Genomic DNA, 16,164 nt, shown 5'->3' with positions numbered 1-16,164 from the left:
TAAGCGGGGATTGCCCCAAAGAGTGGGCTATTTAAAGATCATACACTCTATAGGCCAGTGTATTAGATAAGTAGTGAAGAAAACGCTAAAGCTTACAGCACCTGGTATTCCCAGGCGGTCTCCCATCCAAGTACTAACCAGGCCCGACCCTGCTTAGTGAAGAAAACGCTAAAGCTTACAGCACCTGGTATTCCCAGGCGGTCTCCCATCCAAGTACTAACCAGGCCCGACCCTGCTTAGTGAAGAAAACGGTAAAGCTTACAGCACCTGGTATTCCCAGGCGGTCTCCCATCCAAGTACTAACCAGGCCTGAACCTGCTTAGCTTCCGAGATCAAACGAGATCGGGCGCATACTTTTTTTTCTTTTTTTTTTCTTTTTTTATTAAAGAAATTTATCAATTGAAACATACATATCAATTATTTAAAATATTAAAATACATAAGATGATTTCTTTGACATAAAACTCCTAAAATTAAGAGTTTACAGACATCTTACTTACAAACATTTAAAAAAGGAGTCATTAAATGGTTTAATCTTTTAAAAATGACAATTCAATCCCCAAGTCATTTAAAACCTTTAAGACCTCCTGAGTAAAAACACAATAAAAAACATCCATAATTTCCTCAAACTTAAAAAAATAAAACAGGCATTCAACATATTTCTCAACTTTTCTCTTAAACACATTCCACACATCAAGTAAAACATTTTCCTTTTTTACCACCACCCTTCTTTCCCATACTGCACTTTTCATCAACATCACAAGTAAATTAATGAGCTTTTTATTTTTACATTTCTCATTAATGCCTAACATTAACACCTTTTCCCACTCAAAGTTCCCATTTTCTTCTCCTCTCAAAATTAAAATCATGCTTTTACATCTCTCATTAAAATCTTTCAGCTCATTACAATATAAAAACAAGTGTAAAAACCCTTCGTCTGCATCCTGGCATACTTTACATGTGGCACTTTCCTCCATCCCAATTTTGTTTAAAATCACATCTGTGAACACTGCTTTGTTCCTGATAAAATACTCCAAATTCTCCAGTTTCGTCTGTACAATTTTCCCATTTATGTTCCCCCATATATTCTCTTCTTTTACATCATTGAAAATCCGTAGCCAGTATTCGTTTACAACCGGTTTCTTAAAAACCACATCTCTAAAAAAACAATAAAACATTTTCACAGTACATTCTTTAAAAGCACTCAGTTTTTCCCCCAGTCTTACATACACATCTTTCTCTTGTTTGGCCTCTTCCATATTTTCCACTCTCTTTATCCATTCTCCAGGTATTGCCTTTTTAATTATGTCATATTTCTTTATCAGTTCCTCTCTGTTAAAATCCTCCTTTGCCTCCTCCATCATGTCAACAACGTACTGTACTGGTAAAAATCCTTCTTTGAATTCATATAAAACATCCCTTACCCTTGTGATTCCCACCTCCCACCATTTCCTAAAAAAGACCTCTTTCCCTTCATAAAGAATGCCGGTGTTTAAAAATAAAGGCTGGTTTAAAATGTTCTCTCTTCCTTGTGTATTAAAATGCACACACGTTAAAAATTTCCCCCACGCACCCATCAATTCTTTATAAAAATCTGGCAACCCCTCTGTCATAAATTTTTTCACTCTCATCCATAAAACGTTATCCCCCAGATTAAAATTACCACATTTACTTAAAAAATATTCCATTGTTCTTTTCCATGCCGCCTTGTTTCCTTCGTCCAGATATTTGCTTATCATTTTGACTCTTAAACTGTTCTTTCTTTGCTCCACATCCATTAGCCCTAGTCCCTCCTTCCCCACTGCTCCTATTAAAGTGTTATATGCTATTCTCGGCGGCTTCCCGTCCCATAAAAAATCTAAAAAACATTTTTTCAGCCTTTTTTCTGTCCACAACGGCATTGATGCCACATATAAAATATGCCATAACTTAGAAACCATTAAAACATTCACAATTAAAACCCTCCCCTTCAAAGTTAAGGACATTAATCTCCAAAAATTCAACCTTCTCTCGATCCCTCCTAAAATCTCCTCCCACATAGTTCCTTCTGCTTTCGTTTCATCCTTCCCCATTAAAACGCCTAAAATCTTTATTTCATTCATTTCCTTAAAATTAAAGTGCCCAGTTAAAACCTCAGTTCCCCCAAATCTCATGTATACCGTTTTATCCTCATTCACTTTAGCCCCTGATCCCCTGCAAAAGTTTTGTACTATTTTCATTGCTTCCCCTACACTCGCCAGATCTTGAAGCATTAGCGTAGTATCATCAGCGTATTGAAATATTTTATTCTCTCCTCCCTCTATGCCTATCCCTTTTATTCTCCCCTCCTGTTTTACCGTTAATCCCAGTGGTTCTGCAACTAAAGCATATAAAAGTGCCGACAACGGGCAACCCTGTCTAATTGATCTCGTTAATTTAAAACACTCTGTTAAAAACCCATTACATTTTACTCTCGTTAAAGCACCTTTATATAAAATCTTAACCCATTTAATAAAATTCCCTCCAAAACCAAAACTCTTTAGAACCCCGAATAAAAAATCATGCTCTACCCTGTCAAAAGCCTTCTCAAAGTCCAAACTGATTATAAAACCATCTTTCTTCTTTTCAGTAATATATCGTATCGTATCTTTTATGCTCATTGTTGTATCCGCAATGTCTCTTCCTTTAATACTGTATGCTTGGTTTGTTTCGATTATACTGGGCATCACTTCTTTTAATCTGTTAGCTAAAACTTTTGATAAAATCTTCAGATCGGTGTTAAGCATTGTTATAGGCCTATAATTCTTTAACTCCACTTTGTCTCCTTTCCTTTTATATATCAGCTTCATTAATCCCATTCCCATCCTTTGGTTCATCTCACCTTTCCTAAAAATCTCATCAAATACTTCTTTTAAGATACTGGTTAAAAAATCTTTAAAAACAATGTAAAACTCACTCCCCAACCCACCTATCCCCGGACTTTTTCTTTTGTTTAATCCACTTATTGCTCTTTTTATTTCTTCTTCTCTTTCTTCATCCTCACACTCTTTTTTATCCACTTCTCCTTCTCTTGCTTTTATTTGCTTCAGTAATTCCACTTTTTCTCCTTCTTTTACCCCCTCTGTACAGAATAAGTCCTCATAGTATGATTTTATTTCTTTCAAAATGTCCTCATTTTCTTCTACTATTATCCCATTTTTGCCCCTTATTTCTTTAATCATTTCTGCTTTTCCTCTGCTTTTCTCTAGATCAAAGAAAACTTTGTGCACTTCTCCCCCTCCACTGTATATTTTGCTTTGCTTCTTAATCTTGCAGCTTCATACTTCTCCTCTTCCATTTCCTTCAGCCTACCTTCTATTTCTTTTATGTTCTCTATGCTTTTTTCCGCCTTATCCAGTTCCTTATTTAAGTTTTGTCTTAGCCCTCTTTCCTTATTTTTCTTACATTTATTAAATAACTTGCAATACGTTATTGTAAACCTTTTTACCATACACTGTAAAAAAAAAGCCTGTTGTTTTTACAGGAAAACGCAGAGAATTCCTGTAAAAAATACAGCAGCACAGTAGATGAACTGGCAAATTACAGACCCACACTGTAAAAAAAATTCCGTAAAATTTTACGTAATTAGGTTTTACGGTTTACAGTTAAATACCGTAATTTCATTAACTGATATAATGTTAATATACCAACCTATTGAAGTACTGAAATCTGTTTTGTATTTTTGTAATACACTGATAACCACCAAATGCAGGAGGTGATGAGAAAGTCACATGATGACATGATGAACCAAAGCCCATCACAAGCAGCTTTTAAATAATAACATATATAGAATGTGCACAGTGTCATTCACACAAACACCAAACACCATCATGGTAACACACATGAAACTGAAATAATGCAATAAACATTAATTTAACAACATTAGGTGTAACACACAACCCTAATATACAAAACTGATAAGAAAAAACTAAGAAGAAACATAGTTATTTCAACAAAAAAAAACATCAAATTTGAAATGCAATTCAGGGAATTCTGGGAATGTCAATTTGCGGTTATTCACTGTAAATTATACGTTTTTTTTCACTTCCAAAAACGGTATACTACCGTAAAATTTATGTCCAATACATGTAATGTCCAATACAGTTTTTCACCGTATATAGTAGGGGAATTTACCGTTAACCATTTAACAGGTTTTTACTGTAGCATTTTTACAGTCTTTTACCGTTAAATTCACGGTCATTTTTTACAGTGTAGGCCTACTCAACTAAATAGCATAGACTTCTTCATGGCCGTTTGCATTATTATTATTTTTTTGTATTGCATTATTTTTCATTCTGTAACTACTTGTTATACAGATCTCTGTACTAGTGTCATATGCTATTGCTTTGATAAAGTTTCTCACAGATAATATTATGATGTTTTTGCCTTACCGAATGTGATATCCTGTTTATAGTATCACGGGCATTAAATATTCTTGCAAACTGTCTAAACTTAATTATACATGCAGACACTCATACGAGGAGCTTTAAACAGCAGATTAGTCATTTAGAGAACACATTTTATTTTGGAACATGAAAAATGTCGGCACTACACCGGACCTCGGTGTCCTCACAGCTGGCTACGGCTCTACTCGCTCCATTGGCTCATGGTGCCTCAAGTAATGAGCTGATGAGACCGAGAGCAAAACTGAAAAACTAATGACAAATTCACAGCATAACTAGTCAGACCAGATGAGACCAACAAACCTGATTTGACTGATCTAAAATGCAGTATCGGAACTAAATCGCACCCATTATAATCAACACTGTAAACGACGGATTGTAATGGGAGGTGATGTCGTGTGCTGATTTATCATTCACGACCTAAAACCTTGTTTAGTCAGCAGTAGTAGCTACCGACAGTTTGTTACTACCACTGAAAATAACAAATTCCTCATGTTCATAGCGCCAGCCAGGAATGAGAACGAGGCTGCGAGAGATTCAGTGACAGTGCGTTCATGGATTGCAATGTTGTTTCACACCATACTTGTTTAGCTGTCGAAACGGTTTTAAATGGAAAACTACTCAAGACTTCTACACAGTGCGTGTCAGTGTAAGACTGTAAGTCTATCTCTCACCACTCCGTTTTCATCGAACCTGAATCTGACGTAGGGGAAATATTTGAGGCGCCAAAACGGGATGTGAAAGTCCTTCATAGCAGATTCTTTAAGGCAGTGGTTCCCAACCCTGGTCCTGGAGGCACCCCAACACTGCACATTTTGCATGTCTCCTTTCTCTGACACACCAATTTCAGGTCTGGGAGTCTCTACTAATGAGCTGATGACCTGAATCAGGTGAGTTTGGTTAAGGAGACATTCAAAACGTGCAGTGTTGGGGTGCCTCCAGGACCAGGGTTGGGAACCACTGCTTTAAGGGACATTTCATCTAAAATATTTGCGAGTTTGGAACATCAACTGTGAGTTAAAAATGACTGTTGTTTTAAATAATGATGTCCAGTACTCGGTATATTACTGACTGTTCTCGATTTTACAGAACTTATGTACAACCTTAAAAAATCCTAAAGTTATGAAATTGGGAGAATTGAAAGCCCTTTTCCAAGTACTCGCACTATTTTGCCATGACTTTACTGCCACCTGTTGGCTTCAAAGCAAAAATGCACTGTACACTGATCTGCAAACACTCAAGTTCATAAATGGTCATGCTGTTTAGTCTCTTCACCCAGCAAACAATGCAAAGGACTTTTGTAATTATCCATTTTGAAGCCTCCCTGACAAATCAGGCCTAAATAGAAACTGAGTCAGCCAGCTGATAGACAAGAGCAGACAGCAGATTATCATTCCACCATACTGATGCCCACAACAGACCTGGATTCAAGTAGCTTAGGTCAGGCCTTGGCCAGATCACCAGCATGATCGATTCTCATTAAGAAATGTATATTGGATTCACAGACAAAACCTTTTCCTTCTTGCTGGCACAGATAGCGTTTTATTACAAAAAGAAAAAAGTCGATGCATGATCATTGTAGCATTACCAGGAATATGCTGCATTCCCATCACTCTTCAGGTAGAAAGGTTGACTTGTTTGGAGAGGACAACAATTATAAAAGTTAGGCTGTACTGAATGCAGGCCCGAAGGTAAGAATCACTCTTACTAGCTACATGCAAATGGAGACCCATCTGTGCATTCACTCCAGATTTGAATTTCATCAAGGGGGCGAGTCTCTAACAAACCATCTCTTTAAAAATAAATTAAGTTAAAAACTATACCAAAAAGTGTTTCTTTTGTCCAAATCTTTCTCATGTTGAAAGGATACAAGGAACATTTACAAATATTCATTTCTGAATATCTCAAATCAGTGTCCCCTAATAAACTTAAAAATAAAACAGGCCGACATAAGTTGCCAATTTAAGATTTCTGTGGTAGCTGTTGCTTTTACTTGGAAATTAGATAGCAGATTTGTGTGCAAGAGGAAAATCCTATCAAAAAGACAGCTTATGTTTTGGTCACACATTAATGTTCCAATCAGTATATTTCGGTTTTATCAATCCTCTCTTTCTGTATACATTTGTCTTTTATAAAATATTTTTTTATTCATAATCATTTTTACCTATAGCAACATTACTATTCACTTTTAAGTGGCAAGATGTCAGACAATCACCTCATAAGAACAATAGTATATAAATGAATGCAAAAAAAAACAAAAAAAAATCAGAGTATGTTTCTCTTCACAACAGTTCAAATTTTCTGTACAACTGTCTAATATGAATATTGCTGGTCCTGATCTGGTGGCATCAGTGCAGTGCTGGAGTAAGAGACAGCAGCAGCGGTGGTGGTTTCTGGGGGGCTCCAGTCTGGCACTGGCCTCTCCGGGTGGTCCTGGAGGAGGGGTGTGCTCGTGGCAGGAGCTGACTGACAGCGCTACTCTCATCATGCCGGACCGTTCACTGCTGCCTCGGGGTTGGCCGTGCACTGCTCTGATCTAGTTGAGAAAAGGGGAGGGGGGCTTGATGTCACCGGTGGATGCAACACAAAACTAGAGGAAATGGGAAAAGGTGGAGGGCACAGAACTCACTTGGCTTCGTCCATAGCAGCCGCATCCTCAAGAGGACCATTTAGAGCTTTGCAAGTGGCTTTTGCTTTCTCTTCTAAGTGCTTTAGACTGAAGAAAAAAATGACAGTGGTGATGAATTTTCAGTATTTAGATTATATCTGCATGATATCTGAAATTAAGTAAAGTATTATACATATGAAATATGTACTATATAATTTAAATATTTAAACAAATATATTCATCCATCAACAAGACTGCCAGAAGATTCAGGAAATAAGAGGGAGCTAGTACTTTTGGCAATAACCTCAAAATCCCAAACATCTGCTGAGATGAGATATAATTATTTTGAAAGAACAGCACACTATTGATAGATAAAATAATCAAATTAATATTTCAATTAACACATTTTTTTTTTTATCAGTTTCTGTTAACAATAACAAATCTGTTCCCTAAACACTACTAAAAGAAAATGATTTATTTTATTAATACTTTGACTTAATAAATAAAAGACTCTTACCCTGGTTTCTGACAGTTGCTAGGAGGACAACTGCTTTTCTCCACTTCCCCACTCTCTGCAACAAACAACTTTGCAGATGCGTCATCAGAGGTAGATCGTTTCTCTTCTTCGCTACAGGACGATCAGAGAGGACAGCGTTTTAAAGAGCGCTCATTGACACTCCTTTAAAGAACAAAACCCCCATTTTAAATCCCTGGACAAACATGCAGAATGGAACGGACCACATTAAAAGCAATGGGGCAAAACGGAAAATGTTCTGAAATGGGGATTGGTGGACAAGTAAGATGCGAGCATAACGACGTACAGAGACGGGAGAGAATGAACCACACAACAACTGGTTTATTAGACGAGGAGCTTGTTTAGTATGCGAGTGTGAAATGGTGGTGTAAATTTTACAAAGTGATCACATGCCAGCCATCTTTACCTTTAGGGTGTCATCAGGCCAAACAGTCATTTAATTAATTATAACCTCCTCTAAAGTCTCATGCCAGGAAGAACATGGTGGATTTTTCGACCAGGGAAGGTCTACAGAGATGCATCCTCCTTTATCAGACTGATTTACACAAATTAAGAGTTCTCACACAGCCCGGGTTTAAAAGGGCCAGCTCGCACTAAAGTCATTTAGCCCTGTGAAAGAGCCATGGGACCAAACCGCAGCAGAGGATGAGAAGGGATCCATAAATCTTCACCTTCGGTGTTGGAAAGACTGGGAAACATATGGGCTTAAAACTTTTGGGATCAGAATGAGCTACATTTAAGGATCCATGGGGCATTACATGCCGTTAACATCCAGTACATCTGATATTAACATGCAAATGGTGATGGATACATTACAGTTTAAAAGAAAACAAACAAACATACAAACAAACAAAACATGGTTACAAATCAAAACGCAGTGGCTGACATGGGGAAAACCAAACTAAACAAGACACGCCCCGATTGGCTGTACATACCGATACGATTTCAACACTCTGAAGCCACACACACGCCAAAGAGAGAGAGGAAGCTCATGTTGTAAGAGTTGCAGTTCAAGAAGGACAGATTGTTCTTTTTTTGTGCTCTCAAACAGACAAAACAGATGTTACAAAGCTCTGCATCTTAACAGCCCCCGTTAAAAAGAGACACGGTGGGCGGTCAGGGCCTGGCTGGCTCTAGGTGCAGGAGGAAGAGGAGGAGGATACGTGACAAGGAAAGATCAGGTCTACATGCAGAGTGAAGTGAAGCTTGTGTCTCAAAAGGGGAGAAGAGGAAGTGATGCGAGGCACTGTGTGTGAAACCTGCAGGACTCACCTCTTGAAAACAGCAGTTTCAGTTTTGGCGTCTACAGTAAGGCTGACTGTCTCCTTCATAGAGCCGTTGGTGACCGTTTCTGTGATGCGGTCACTGGCAGGCTCTTCCTCGGGGTCCAAGCCATCCCCTACATTCCCTCTAGGGGAAGTCGGGGTGGTCTCATTGGGAAGCCACTCCTCTGTGTCTAAACAACATGATTGTTTTATTCTAAGCACTGCGTGTTGACGAATAGACAGAAGGAATAGTAAGAGGGTCTATTCTTACTTTCTTGCTGCATGGGCGCGTTGACTCCCAGAGGGTCCACCGTTTCTATGCTGGTCTCCATGGCTACAGGGGAATTGCTCCTCAAAGGATCCTTGGGGCTAAATAAAGGAGAAAAATTAACATCTAATGAATTTTCCACTTTTACTTTTTACATTTTTACTTTTACTGATACTAATTCATCTATTAAACAGATTTTTAAATGAGAAAATATAGCTAGTTAACATTACAGTAAAATTTGTGACAATTTTTATTTAATAAAAATATTTTGAAAAATACACTTTAAGTGAACTTAAAACAAGCCTATTAAAATAAATGCAATGTGTGTGTGTTTGTCTTATACACAATTAATTCTATATTTTCTATTTATGGAGAGAGAGAGAGAGAGAGGGGGGAGAAAAGAAAGCCATTTACAATCAATGTACAAGACTGTTAAATACCCAAATACTTTTCAATGTTTATAATGCAAAAAAAAAATATGGACACTTGACCGTTTACATGACCGTACAGGTTTTGTGTTTAAGCACAATCAGTGCATTTTAAACACGCACTTGCGCATCATGTGAATGTACCTGACGGGTGTGAAGCTGGAGAAGTCAGCCCAACTCCTCTCTGCATCTGCAGCGGTGTTTGGAGAGTTCCAGCCCGCAGGTTCGGGCACTGCAGCCGGTGAGGTTGAGACAGGTGCGCTGGGAGCCGTGGAGCTGCCCGTGTCCATAGGCATGTCATCAAAATTTGCCATCCATACCGGTCCTGAAACGAAGCAAGACACAGAACAAGGATGTGTGATCCTTGACCTTCAGCTGAAGACTAAACGGCGATAGATACGGCAGCTGATCATTTCTATTCTCACCATCCCCAGAGTCCACTTCCATTCTGTCGTCAGAGGTGGCGTTGGTGGATTCGAATGGGTCTCGCTTCCCATCCTCCTCTTCAGAGTCTGTACTCTCCTCGCTATCTGTACTTCCTGAGCTCCTGCATAGGAAGAAAGCCGTGGAGAATCAAAACACTGGCATGATGAAAAACCCTTTTCGATGAGTTCCAAGGATTACAATACCTGGGACGTCTCTGAGCTTCCGGTGCGAATGTGACGTCCTTCTCATCCCAGATATCTTCCTCATCCGATCCGGCGTCCTCAAACTGCTGGATCTTTTCCTTACAGCAGGCCTCAAAGAGTGCCATGTTCGCCTATAAGCACAGTAGGAACAATGAAAACACATCATGAGCTTATCAAGAAATTCAGCTAATAATCCACATTAATTTGATTAAATATCTCATATACTTACACTTTCATTTGTATTCAAGGAAAAATTGATGTCTGATATTCTATCAAAGGGAATACTGCAAGGTTAACAAAAGAACAGATTTTAGTTTAGTTAAGCCCTTAAGACAATGAGCAGCACCCATCACCCACAGCATTACTGACGGTCACCATGTACACCACACCAATCTATTCAGGACACATGGATAATCAGAACAGAGACATTTATGTGATCAGAAGTAATCTACACTGTATGATCTATGATTTAACACACACAACCCCCCAAAACAGGCTTTGTGAGTTCATTGAAAAGCAACATAACCCTAAAAAAAAAAATCATCCAAAGCCCCCACACATAACGCTAAACCCTCCCAATTTATTTGTTAGCAGCAAAAATGGCGGTAAATCTGAAAAGCATCATGCACGATAGGTACTTACTCCCCGACATCATCCTGATCGGCAAACTCTTCGTCATTGAAGCCAAACTGCTCAATAAAATTGGACGTCATTTGTTGCATCTGATAATCAGAAAAGGCCTGGCAAACCCAGGACCAACGATAATGATATATATACACTACAAACAAGCTTCATTTCAAAACAGCTGATAGCAGTTAAGCGTCTTGCATCAAAAAGCACTTACAGGAATAAAACAATTATAAATGCATTAACAGTTTAAACATGAATAGATTTATTAAAACATGTATATTTAGCAGCACCATTAACATAAGCATTAAGATATTACAATTAATAGCAGCTTTTGTGAGCTCATCCAGGCACAGACTTACTTGCTGTATGGAGGAGTCCTGATGAAACCCGCTGTCTTTAAAATCTACCTCATCATCGCTGGATGTGTGTATGTGGTGTGTGTTAACCTGAGAATGGAGGGGGAAAGTGTCAAATATATTTTTATAAGCATTATAAAACAAAAGCAAAAGTTTCAGAAGCGAGAAAATAAAACAGAGCCCACTTACTAAGTCAACAGTGTTTTTCTTGTTTATATCTGCTAGCTGTCCTGAAGTAAATGCCTCCCATCGTTCCCTATCCTCCTCTGGAAGCTCTGCAAGTGAGCAAATGTAAGTGGAAATGGCTTTGAAAATAGTCTGAAATAAATAAAAAAAAGTATATGCATTTAACCTGAGATGAGCTGCTGAATTTGTGCCCCATTGGGGCCTTTGTCGCTGTTGTGGACTATAGAGTTTGCTATTCTGGTCAGGTGACCCATGTAACCTCTCCGCCGCCCACCCTCGGCCCTGAGGAAAGAGAGATGAAGGATTTAGTAAAGACCTCTCCAGACACAACCACAGTGTCACAGATGTGTATACAGGATGGTTCCTCTTCTTCACACGCAAGTAGGCCTGTCACGATAACAACTTTTTGTTGTGCGATATATTGCCCCAGAAATAATTGCGATAAGCGATATTATTGTAATTTTAAAGACCATTTTATGTCACTGAATATATAATCATATAAATATAATGGGCGATATATTGCGTCACCAAAAATTATTGAGGTCATGTACATATATTGCGCGATAAATCAATATATTGATTATTGCGACAGGCCTACACGCAACCGATCAGATTTATGAGTTACTCACTGCTCCTTCTCATTTGATCCCCAGGCATCAAGAATTCTTTGTAGTAACTGGCACTTCTGAAAGAGCTGCGGGTCAGAATAGAGAAGAACACATTAAACTTTGATTTGTGAAGCAAACAGCTTGGGTTTCAAAAAGCGAGTGAGTGGAAGGGATGATAAACTCACATGTTTAATAAGGATGTTTTCTCTTATGGGCTCTTGGTCGTTTTCTCTGTTGATTTCAGGAGATTCACTTTGGGTTGAAGGCAACGCTAAGATCATCGCCGTACAGATTTCTACTTGTGTGTGTAGGAAATTATTCCATAAGTATTTGAAGTACATGTCCTTTAGACAAAAGAGACAAATTGTTTATTTTAGAACATTTATGGCATTCAAGCACAGATTGTATTATAAAAACATCCTTTCTTAACTAAATCTTTTGACAATAGGTTTGTTCCAAAATGTAATTAGCTTCTGAAGTTTCAGTGTGACTAATTACAAAAACATCTATATAGTTAGTATAACTCATGGCAGCAGACTACATTGCCATTCAAAATTTGTGTCAGCGAGATGTTTTTGGAAAATTAATAGTTTTTTTCAGCAAACATTAAATTGCATTAAATTGATTGAAAAAGACAGTAAAGGAATTTATAATTTTACAAAAAAATGACACTGAAGACTGGAGTATTGGTTGCTGAAAATTCAGCTTTGCCATCACAAGAATAAATTACACTTTAAACTAACTTATCTATTTTAATATATTTTAAATTGTAATAATATTTAACAATGATATTTTTTTATTTGTCATCAAATAGCCTCAGTGAGCACAAAAGACATTCCAGATCTCTTAATTGCATCTCAATCACTCACTAGTATGACTCCCAATGTGTTGAGGGCAATGAGCTCCTGGTTGATGATATGCGTGTTGGTCTGAAGAAGGCTGGTCACTAGTCGCACCACATTTAGACGAGTATTTCCCACTGGTGGATCCAACACTCCCCATGTGGTATTCAAGACAGTTTTCTAATAAAATGTTAAAAAATATTAGATTAATGAAACGGCAAAGATGAGCCTGGATGTTGATTTGACTTACAAGAAATACTAAAACTCTAACACCAACTATACGACTAAATAGCATACAACAACTACAAACAACTATAAAAACAATATTAATCCAACATATATGGCTGTGTGAGCAAGCCAAGCTTATCTTTAAAAGGGCAAGATTCTGCCAGGTTATATTTGTACAGGTACAAAGTGTTGTTGTTGTCCAAAGGTAAAGGTAATTAGGAATTTGGAGATTACAGTCTAAGTGAGGTCAGCTGATATAAAGTGCCAAAGTTTAGCCAACAGACATTCACAATGTTTTCACCTTTGGGGGCTCGAGCAAAAGCTGGTGAAAATCTTTCAACCTGGGTCTGACGGCATCTAGGATACTCTGATTGACAGAGAATGAAGGATGGTTCATTCCAGGGGGACAAATCTCCAGATGGCCTTCAAACCTGAAAGGAAAAACCAAGGATGATATTCAGATATGAACAAAGACCCAAGAAGACCGAATAAATAATAAAATGCACTTACGCTGGTCTCCGTGTCTCAAATAGGGTTAGAAGAATCTGGATCACACTGACTACGGCAGAATCGTTCTTCTCTTTGTCAAAGATGTTTGACAGCAACTGCTCTACAGTCTCTTGTCTGAATAGGCAGACAAACAGTCCATTCAGTACTACAGCATTAGCGTGCCTGAAACTAGATCTTAATCCCTTCAAAAATGCCGCTCTCTAAAGTCACTAGAAAGAATTTTATTGACATGGACAAACTCACTTCTCCAGTGTGGCCAGCAGAGGGTCAGGCTCCGAGCAGCCCTGCACCTGGAACATTTGATCTCTGCTTAGCCGAATGATCTCACAGAGCGACTGGGACGCGTTTGAGTGTCTCTGTGTGGAGGGAACAAGCATTTATTGTTACAAAGCTAGCAAGTAGGGATGGGTCATCAGAAGTCAACAATAAGGGCTGGTCAGACATGCAGATTTTTTTTTTAAATTTTCAAACCCAACATTTCACCATAAAAATAAATAAAAATTAAAACAGAAATGACTAGATTACTATTATAATTTATTTAGATCAGAGTTGCCCAAATCTTTTAATATGAAGGGCCAAAAATTAAACATTTATAAATTTATTATATTTAAAAGAACAACAATAAACAAATTAAAATAATTATTTATAATATATATTTTATTTTATTTTTTAAAATCAAATAAACTTTTTTCCATTTCATTTTACAATGTAAAAATTGAAGGAAATAAAGAAACATGCTGCAATTGCATGTTTTTTACCCTGCAACTTTGAAAAATAAATGATTTTTTTTTTTTATGTATTAAATTTCTTTATTGGACTTCACTTACATCCTCATCTTGTGATGGTTGCACCATATCAACCAGCCGCTGTATAACTTTCTCTTCATTTAGCCACTGCAGAAGAACAGATGAAGAGGAAACTGTGAGGTGGTATTACGATGACAGTGAGTGGATTAAATGACTAATCCGTGATGAATTTCCTGCTGTATTCAAATGAAAAACATCCATATCTACAAAACGAAAAATTGTGCATGCACAAAACCAAACTGCTTTTTACCCCAACAAAACAGAGACGCAACATCATGAAAACCTTTCTTGTAAGTATGAAAACTCACATTTAATACATCTTGTCTAAGCTGCTGTGGCTCGATGCAGGTGAGCATCCTGAGCAGGAGGTCCATAATGGCAGAGGTCCCGATGTGCTTGATCATCAGATCCACAAAGTCTTCCCTCTTCCTGAGGAACTCCACGATCTAGATGCAGGAAGGAGATTTAGTTCACCTTTATGCATCCATATGAATACGAACCAGTATGTCTGATCACATACCTGCTCTGGTTTCCTCCCAATGAGGATGCTCAGGACCTTGCTGAAGAAACTGGCCAGCAGCGGATTGAGGGGAGGCTCATTCTGTAGGAAGCTGTAGAGTTTCATCAGTAAATTTTCATCTTCACCCAGCATGTCATTGATCTGGCTAACATCTGAGGTCAGGAGTTCACAGGATATGTTGGGATACCTTTAAATAAAAAGACAAGCAACCCCTCCATTTAACGGACCTTAAACAAGACATCCAACATAAGTCAACAAACAGTCATGAAGAAGCTTAGCACAGCAATTTTTAGAACAAAAGTTTTTGTCGAGCAAGCATCAAATGTTATTCTTACTTATATTTGATCTTCTCCTCCACATCATCATTGGGCTCCTGAGTGATGTAGCCCACGAGATCCTCCATGCACTGTGGCCTCACCAGGAAGTCCACGAGCTTGTGGTTCTGAGCCTTGCACTCCTGTAAGACATCCTCCTCATCCATCACCTCTGTCAGTGTAACGTCATCCTTTTCCAGGAGTGTGTCGATGTGGGATGTCGTGTGCAGATCAAACTTCCAAAACATGGTGCTGCTGAGGAATGAATAAATGGGAGGGGACGGTTTTCAGATGCATGAACTGAAAACAAAATTAGGTTTGCTCATCTATGAGTTTTGTATTATCATCATGACTGTAAAGAAGCTATAATGTGACTAATTATGAAAAGGCTTACCTGAGTGTAGCAGAGACCAGAGGGTAAAAACTCTGATTAAAAATAAAATAATGCTTGTGCTCTTTGGGACTTCTGGCCCATTACAGGCACCACAGGTGGCAGAAACTGGACAGACCCTTAAATAAAGGACACATGCAGCAGAAATGTCCTCTGCCACAGCAAAAACACTCAACACACACCTGCAACAGAGAACAGATAGAACATATATTTGCCATTGGTAAAGAACAGTCAAATACATCTCTTCGCTAACCCAACCAATATGACCAAACCTGCCTGATTCTGAGGATTACTCTCTCTAACGGTCATTATTAGTCATGGCATTAAAAACAAATACATGTTCCAAAACACATGGTTCTCAAATAGACAACAACTCAAATAAAGAAACAACTTCCAAATGTTCAATCTATTCTAATTCTATGAATAGAGCCTGATAGTGTTGTCACGGTACCAAAATTTCAGTTTTCGGTACCAATACCAGTGAAAATCCACGGTTCTCGGTACCAATTTTGGTACCAAAGCAAAACACAAAAACATGCTAATTAAAAAATTTGACTATACTTTCATTTAATCCAAACTGTGTACATATTTAATTTTAAAGGGCTTTTGAAAACCTAGAG

The 16,164-nt window shown here is 38.1% G+C and overlaps 2 protein-coding genes across 5 annotated transcripts in view; both read right to left on the bottom strand.

Annotated features, from left to right (window-relative positions):
• The window catches only part of LOC107720525 (uncharacterized), a 17,105-nt gene extending 11,861 nt beyond the window's left edge, over nucleotides 1-5,244 (bottom strand). Inside the window, exon 1 of the mRNA XM_016528258.1 lies at nucleotides 5,095-5,244. Coding sequence (XP_016383744.1) covers nucleotides 5,095-5,241 — 147 coding nt within the window. The 5' untranslated portion in view covers nucleotides 5,242-5,244. The remainder of the gene's footprint in view (nucleotides 1-5,094) is intronic.
• Nucleotides 5,245-5,939: 695 nt separating this feature from the next.
• The window catches only part of LOC107720523 (serine/threonine-protein phosphatase 6 regulatory subunit 3-like), a 15,869-nt gene continuing 5,644 nt past the window's right edge, over nucleotides 5,940-16,164 (bottom strand). The window contains exons 2-26 of one of the 4 annotated variants that reach the window (XM_016528255.1): nucleotides 15,548-15,726; nucleotides 15,175-15,408; nucleotides 14,840-15,026; nucleotides 14,628-14,765; nucleotides 14,341-14,406; nucleotides 13,757-13,869; nucleotides 13,514-13,627; nucleotides 13,305-13,434; nucleotides 12,803-12,955; nucleotides 12,119-12,277; nucleotides 11,955-12,019; nucleotides 11,492-11,607; nucleotides 11,329-11,414; nucleotides 11,143-11,229; nucleotides 10,796-10,893; nucleotides 10,383-10,437; nucleotides 10,154-10,284; nucleotides 9,950-10,071; nucleotides 9,669-9,849; nucleotides 9,100-9,197; nucleotides 8,836-9,019; nucleotides 8,499-8,516; nucleotides 7,546-7,656; nucleotides 7,050-7,136; nucleotides 5,940-6,956 (exon numbers count right to left, since the gene is read on the bottom strand). In XM_016528255.1, the coding sequence (XP_016383741.1) occupies nucleotides 6,905-6,956; nucleotides 7,050-7,136; nucleotides 7,546-7,656; nucleotides 8,499-8,516; nucleotides 8,836-9,019; nucleotides 9,100-9,197; nucleotides 9,669-9,849; nucleotides 9,950-10,071; nucleotides 10,154-10,284; nucleotides 10,383-10,437; nucleotides 10,796-10,893; nucleotides 11,143-11,229; nucleotides 11,329-11,414; nucleotides 11,492-11,607; nucleotides 11,955-12,019; nucleotides 12,119-12,277; nucleotides 12,803-12,955; nucleotides 13,305-13,434; nucleotides 13,514-13,627; nucleotides 13,757-13,869; nucleotides 14,341-14,406; nucleotides 14,628-14,765; nucleotides 14,840-15,026; nucleotides 15,175-15,401 (2,778 nt within the window). In that variant the 5' untranslated portion in view covers nucleotides 15,402-15,408; nucleotides 15,548-15,726 and the 3' untranslated portion in view covers nucleotides 5,940-6,904. Of the gene's footprint in view, nucleotides 6,957-7,049; nucleotides 7,137-7,545; nucleotides 7,657-8,498; nucleotides 8,517-8,835; nucleotides 9,020-9,099; nucleotides 9,198-9,647; nucleotides 9,850-9,949; nucleotides 10,072-10,153; nucleotides 10,285-10,382; nucleotides 10,438-10,795; nucleotides 10,894-11,142; nucleotides 11,230-11,328; nucleotides 11,415-11,491; nucleotides 11,608-11,954; nucleotides 12,020-12,118; nucleotides 12,278-12,802; nucleotides 12,956-13,304; nucleotides 13,435-13,513; nucleotides 13,628-13,756; nucleotides 13,870-14,340; nucleotides 14,407-14,627; nucleotides 14,766-14,839; nucleotides 15,027-15,174; nucleotides 15,409-15,547; nucleotides 15,727-16,164 lie in introns of all 4 variants that reach the window. The other 3 variants (XM_016528254.1, XM_016528256.1, XM_016528257.1) reach the window with 3 other exon arrangements.

The sequence above is a fragment of the Sinocyclocheilus rhinocerous genome, unplaced genomic scaffold (genome assembly GCF_001515625.1).
Source record: "Sinocyclocheilus rhinocerous isolate Xijiao unplaced genomic scaffold, SAMN03320098_v1.1 scaffold3040, whole genome shotgun sequence".
NCBI lineage: Eukaryota > Metazoa > Chordata > Actinopteri > Cypriniformes > Cyprinidae > Sinocyclocheilus > Sinocyclocheilus rhinocerous.
Note: the sequence above shows the minus strand (reverse complement) of the source record. Positions and strands in the feature narration are given on the sequence as shown.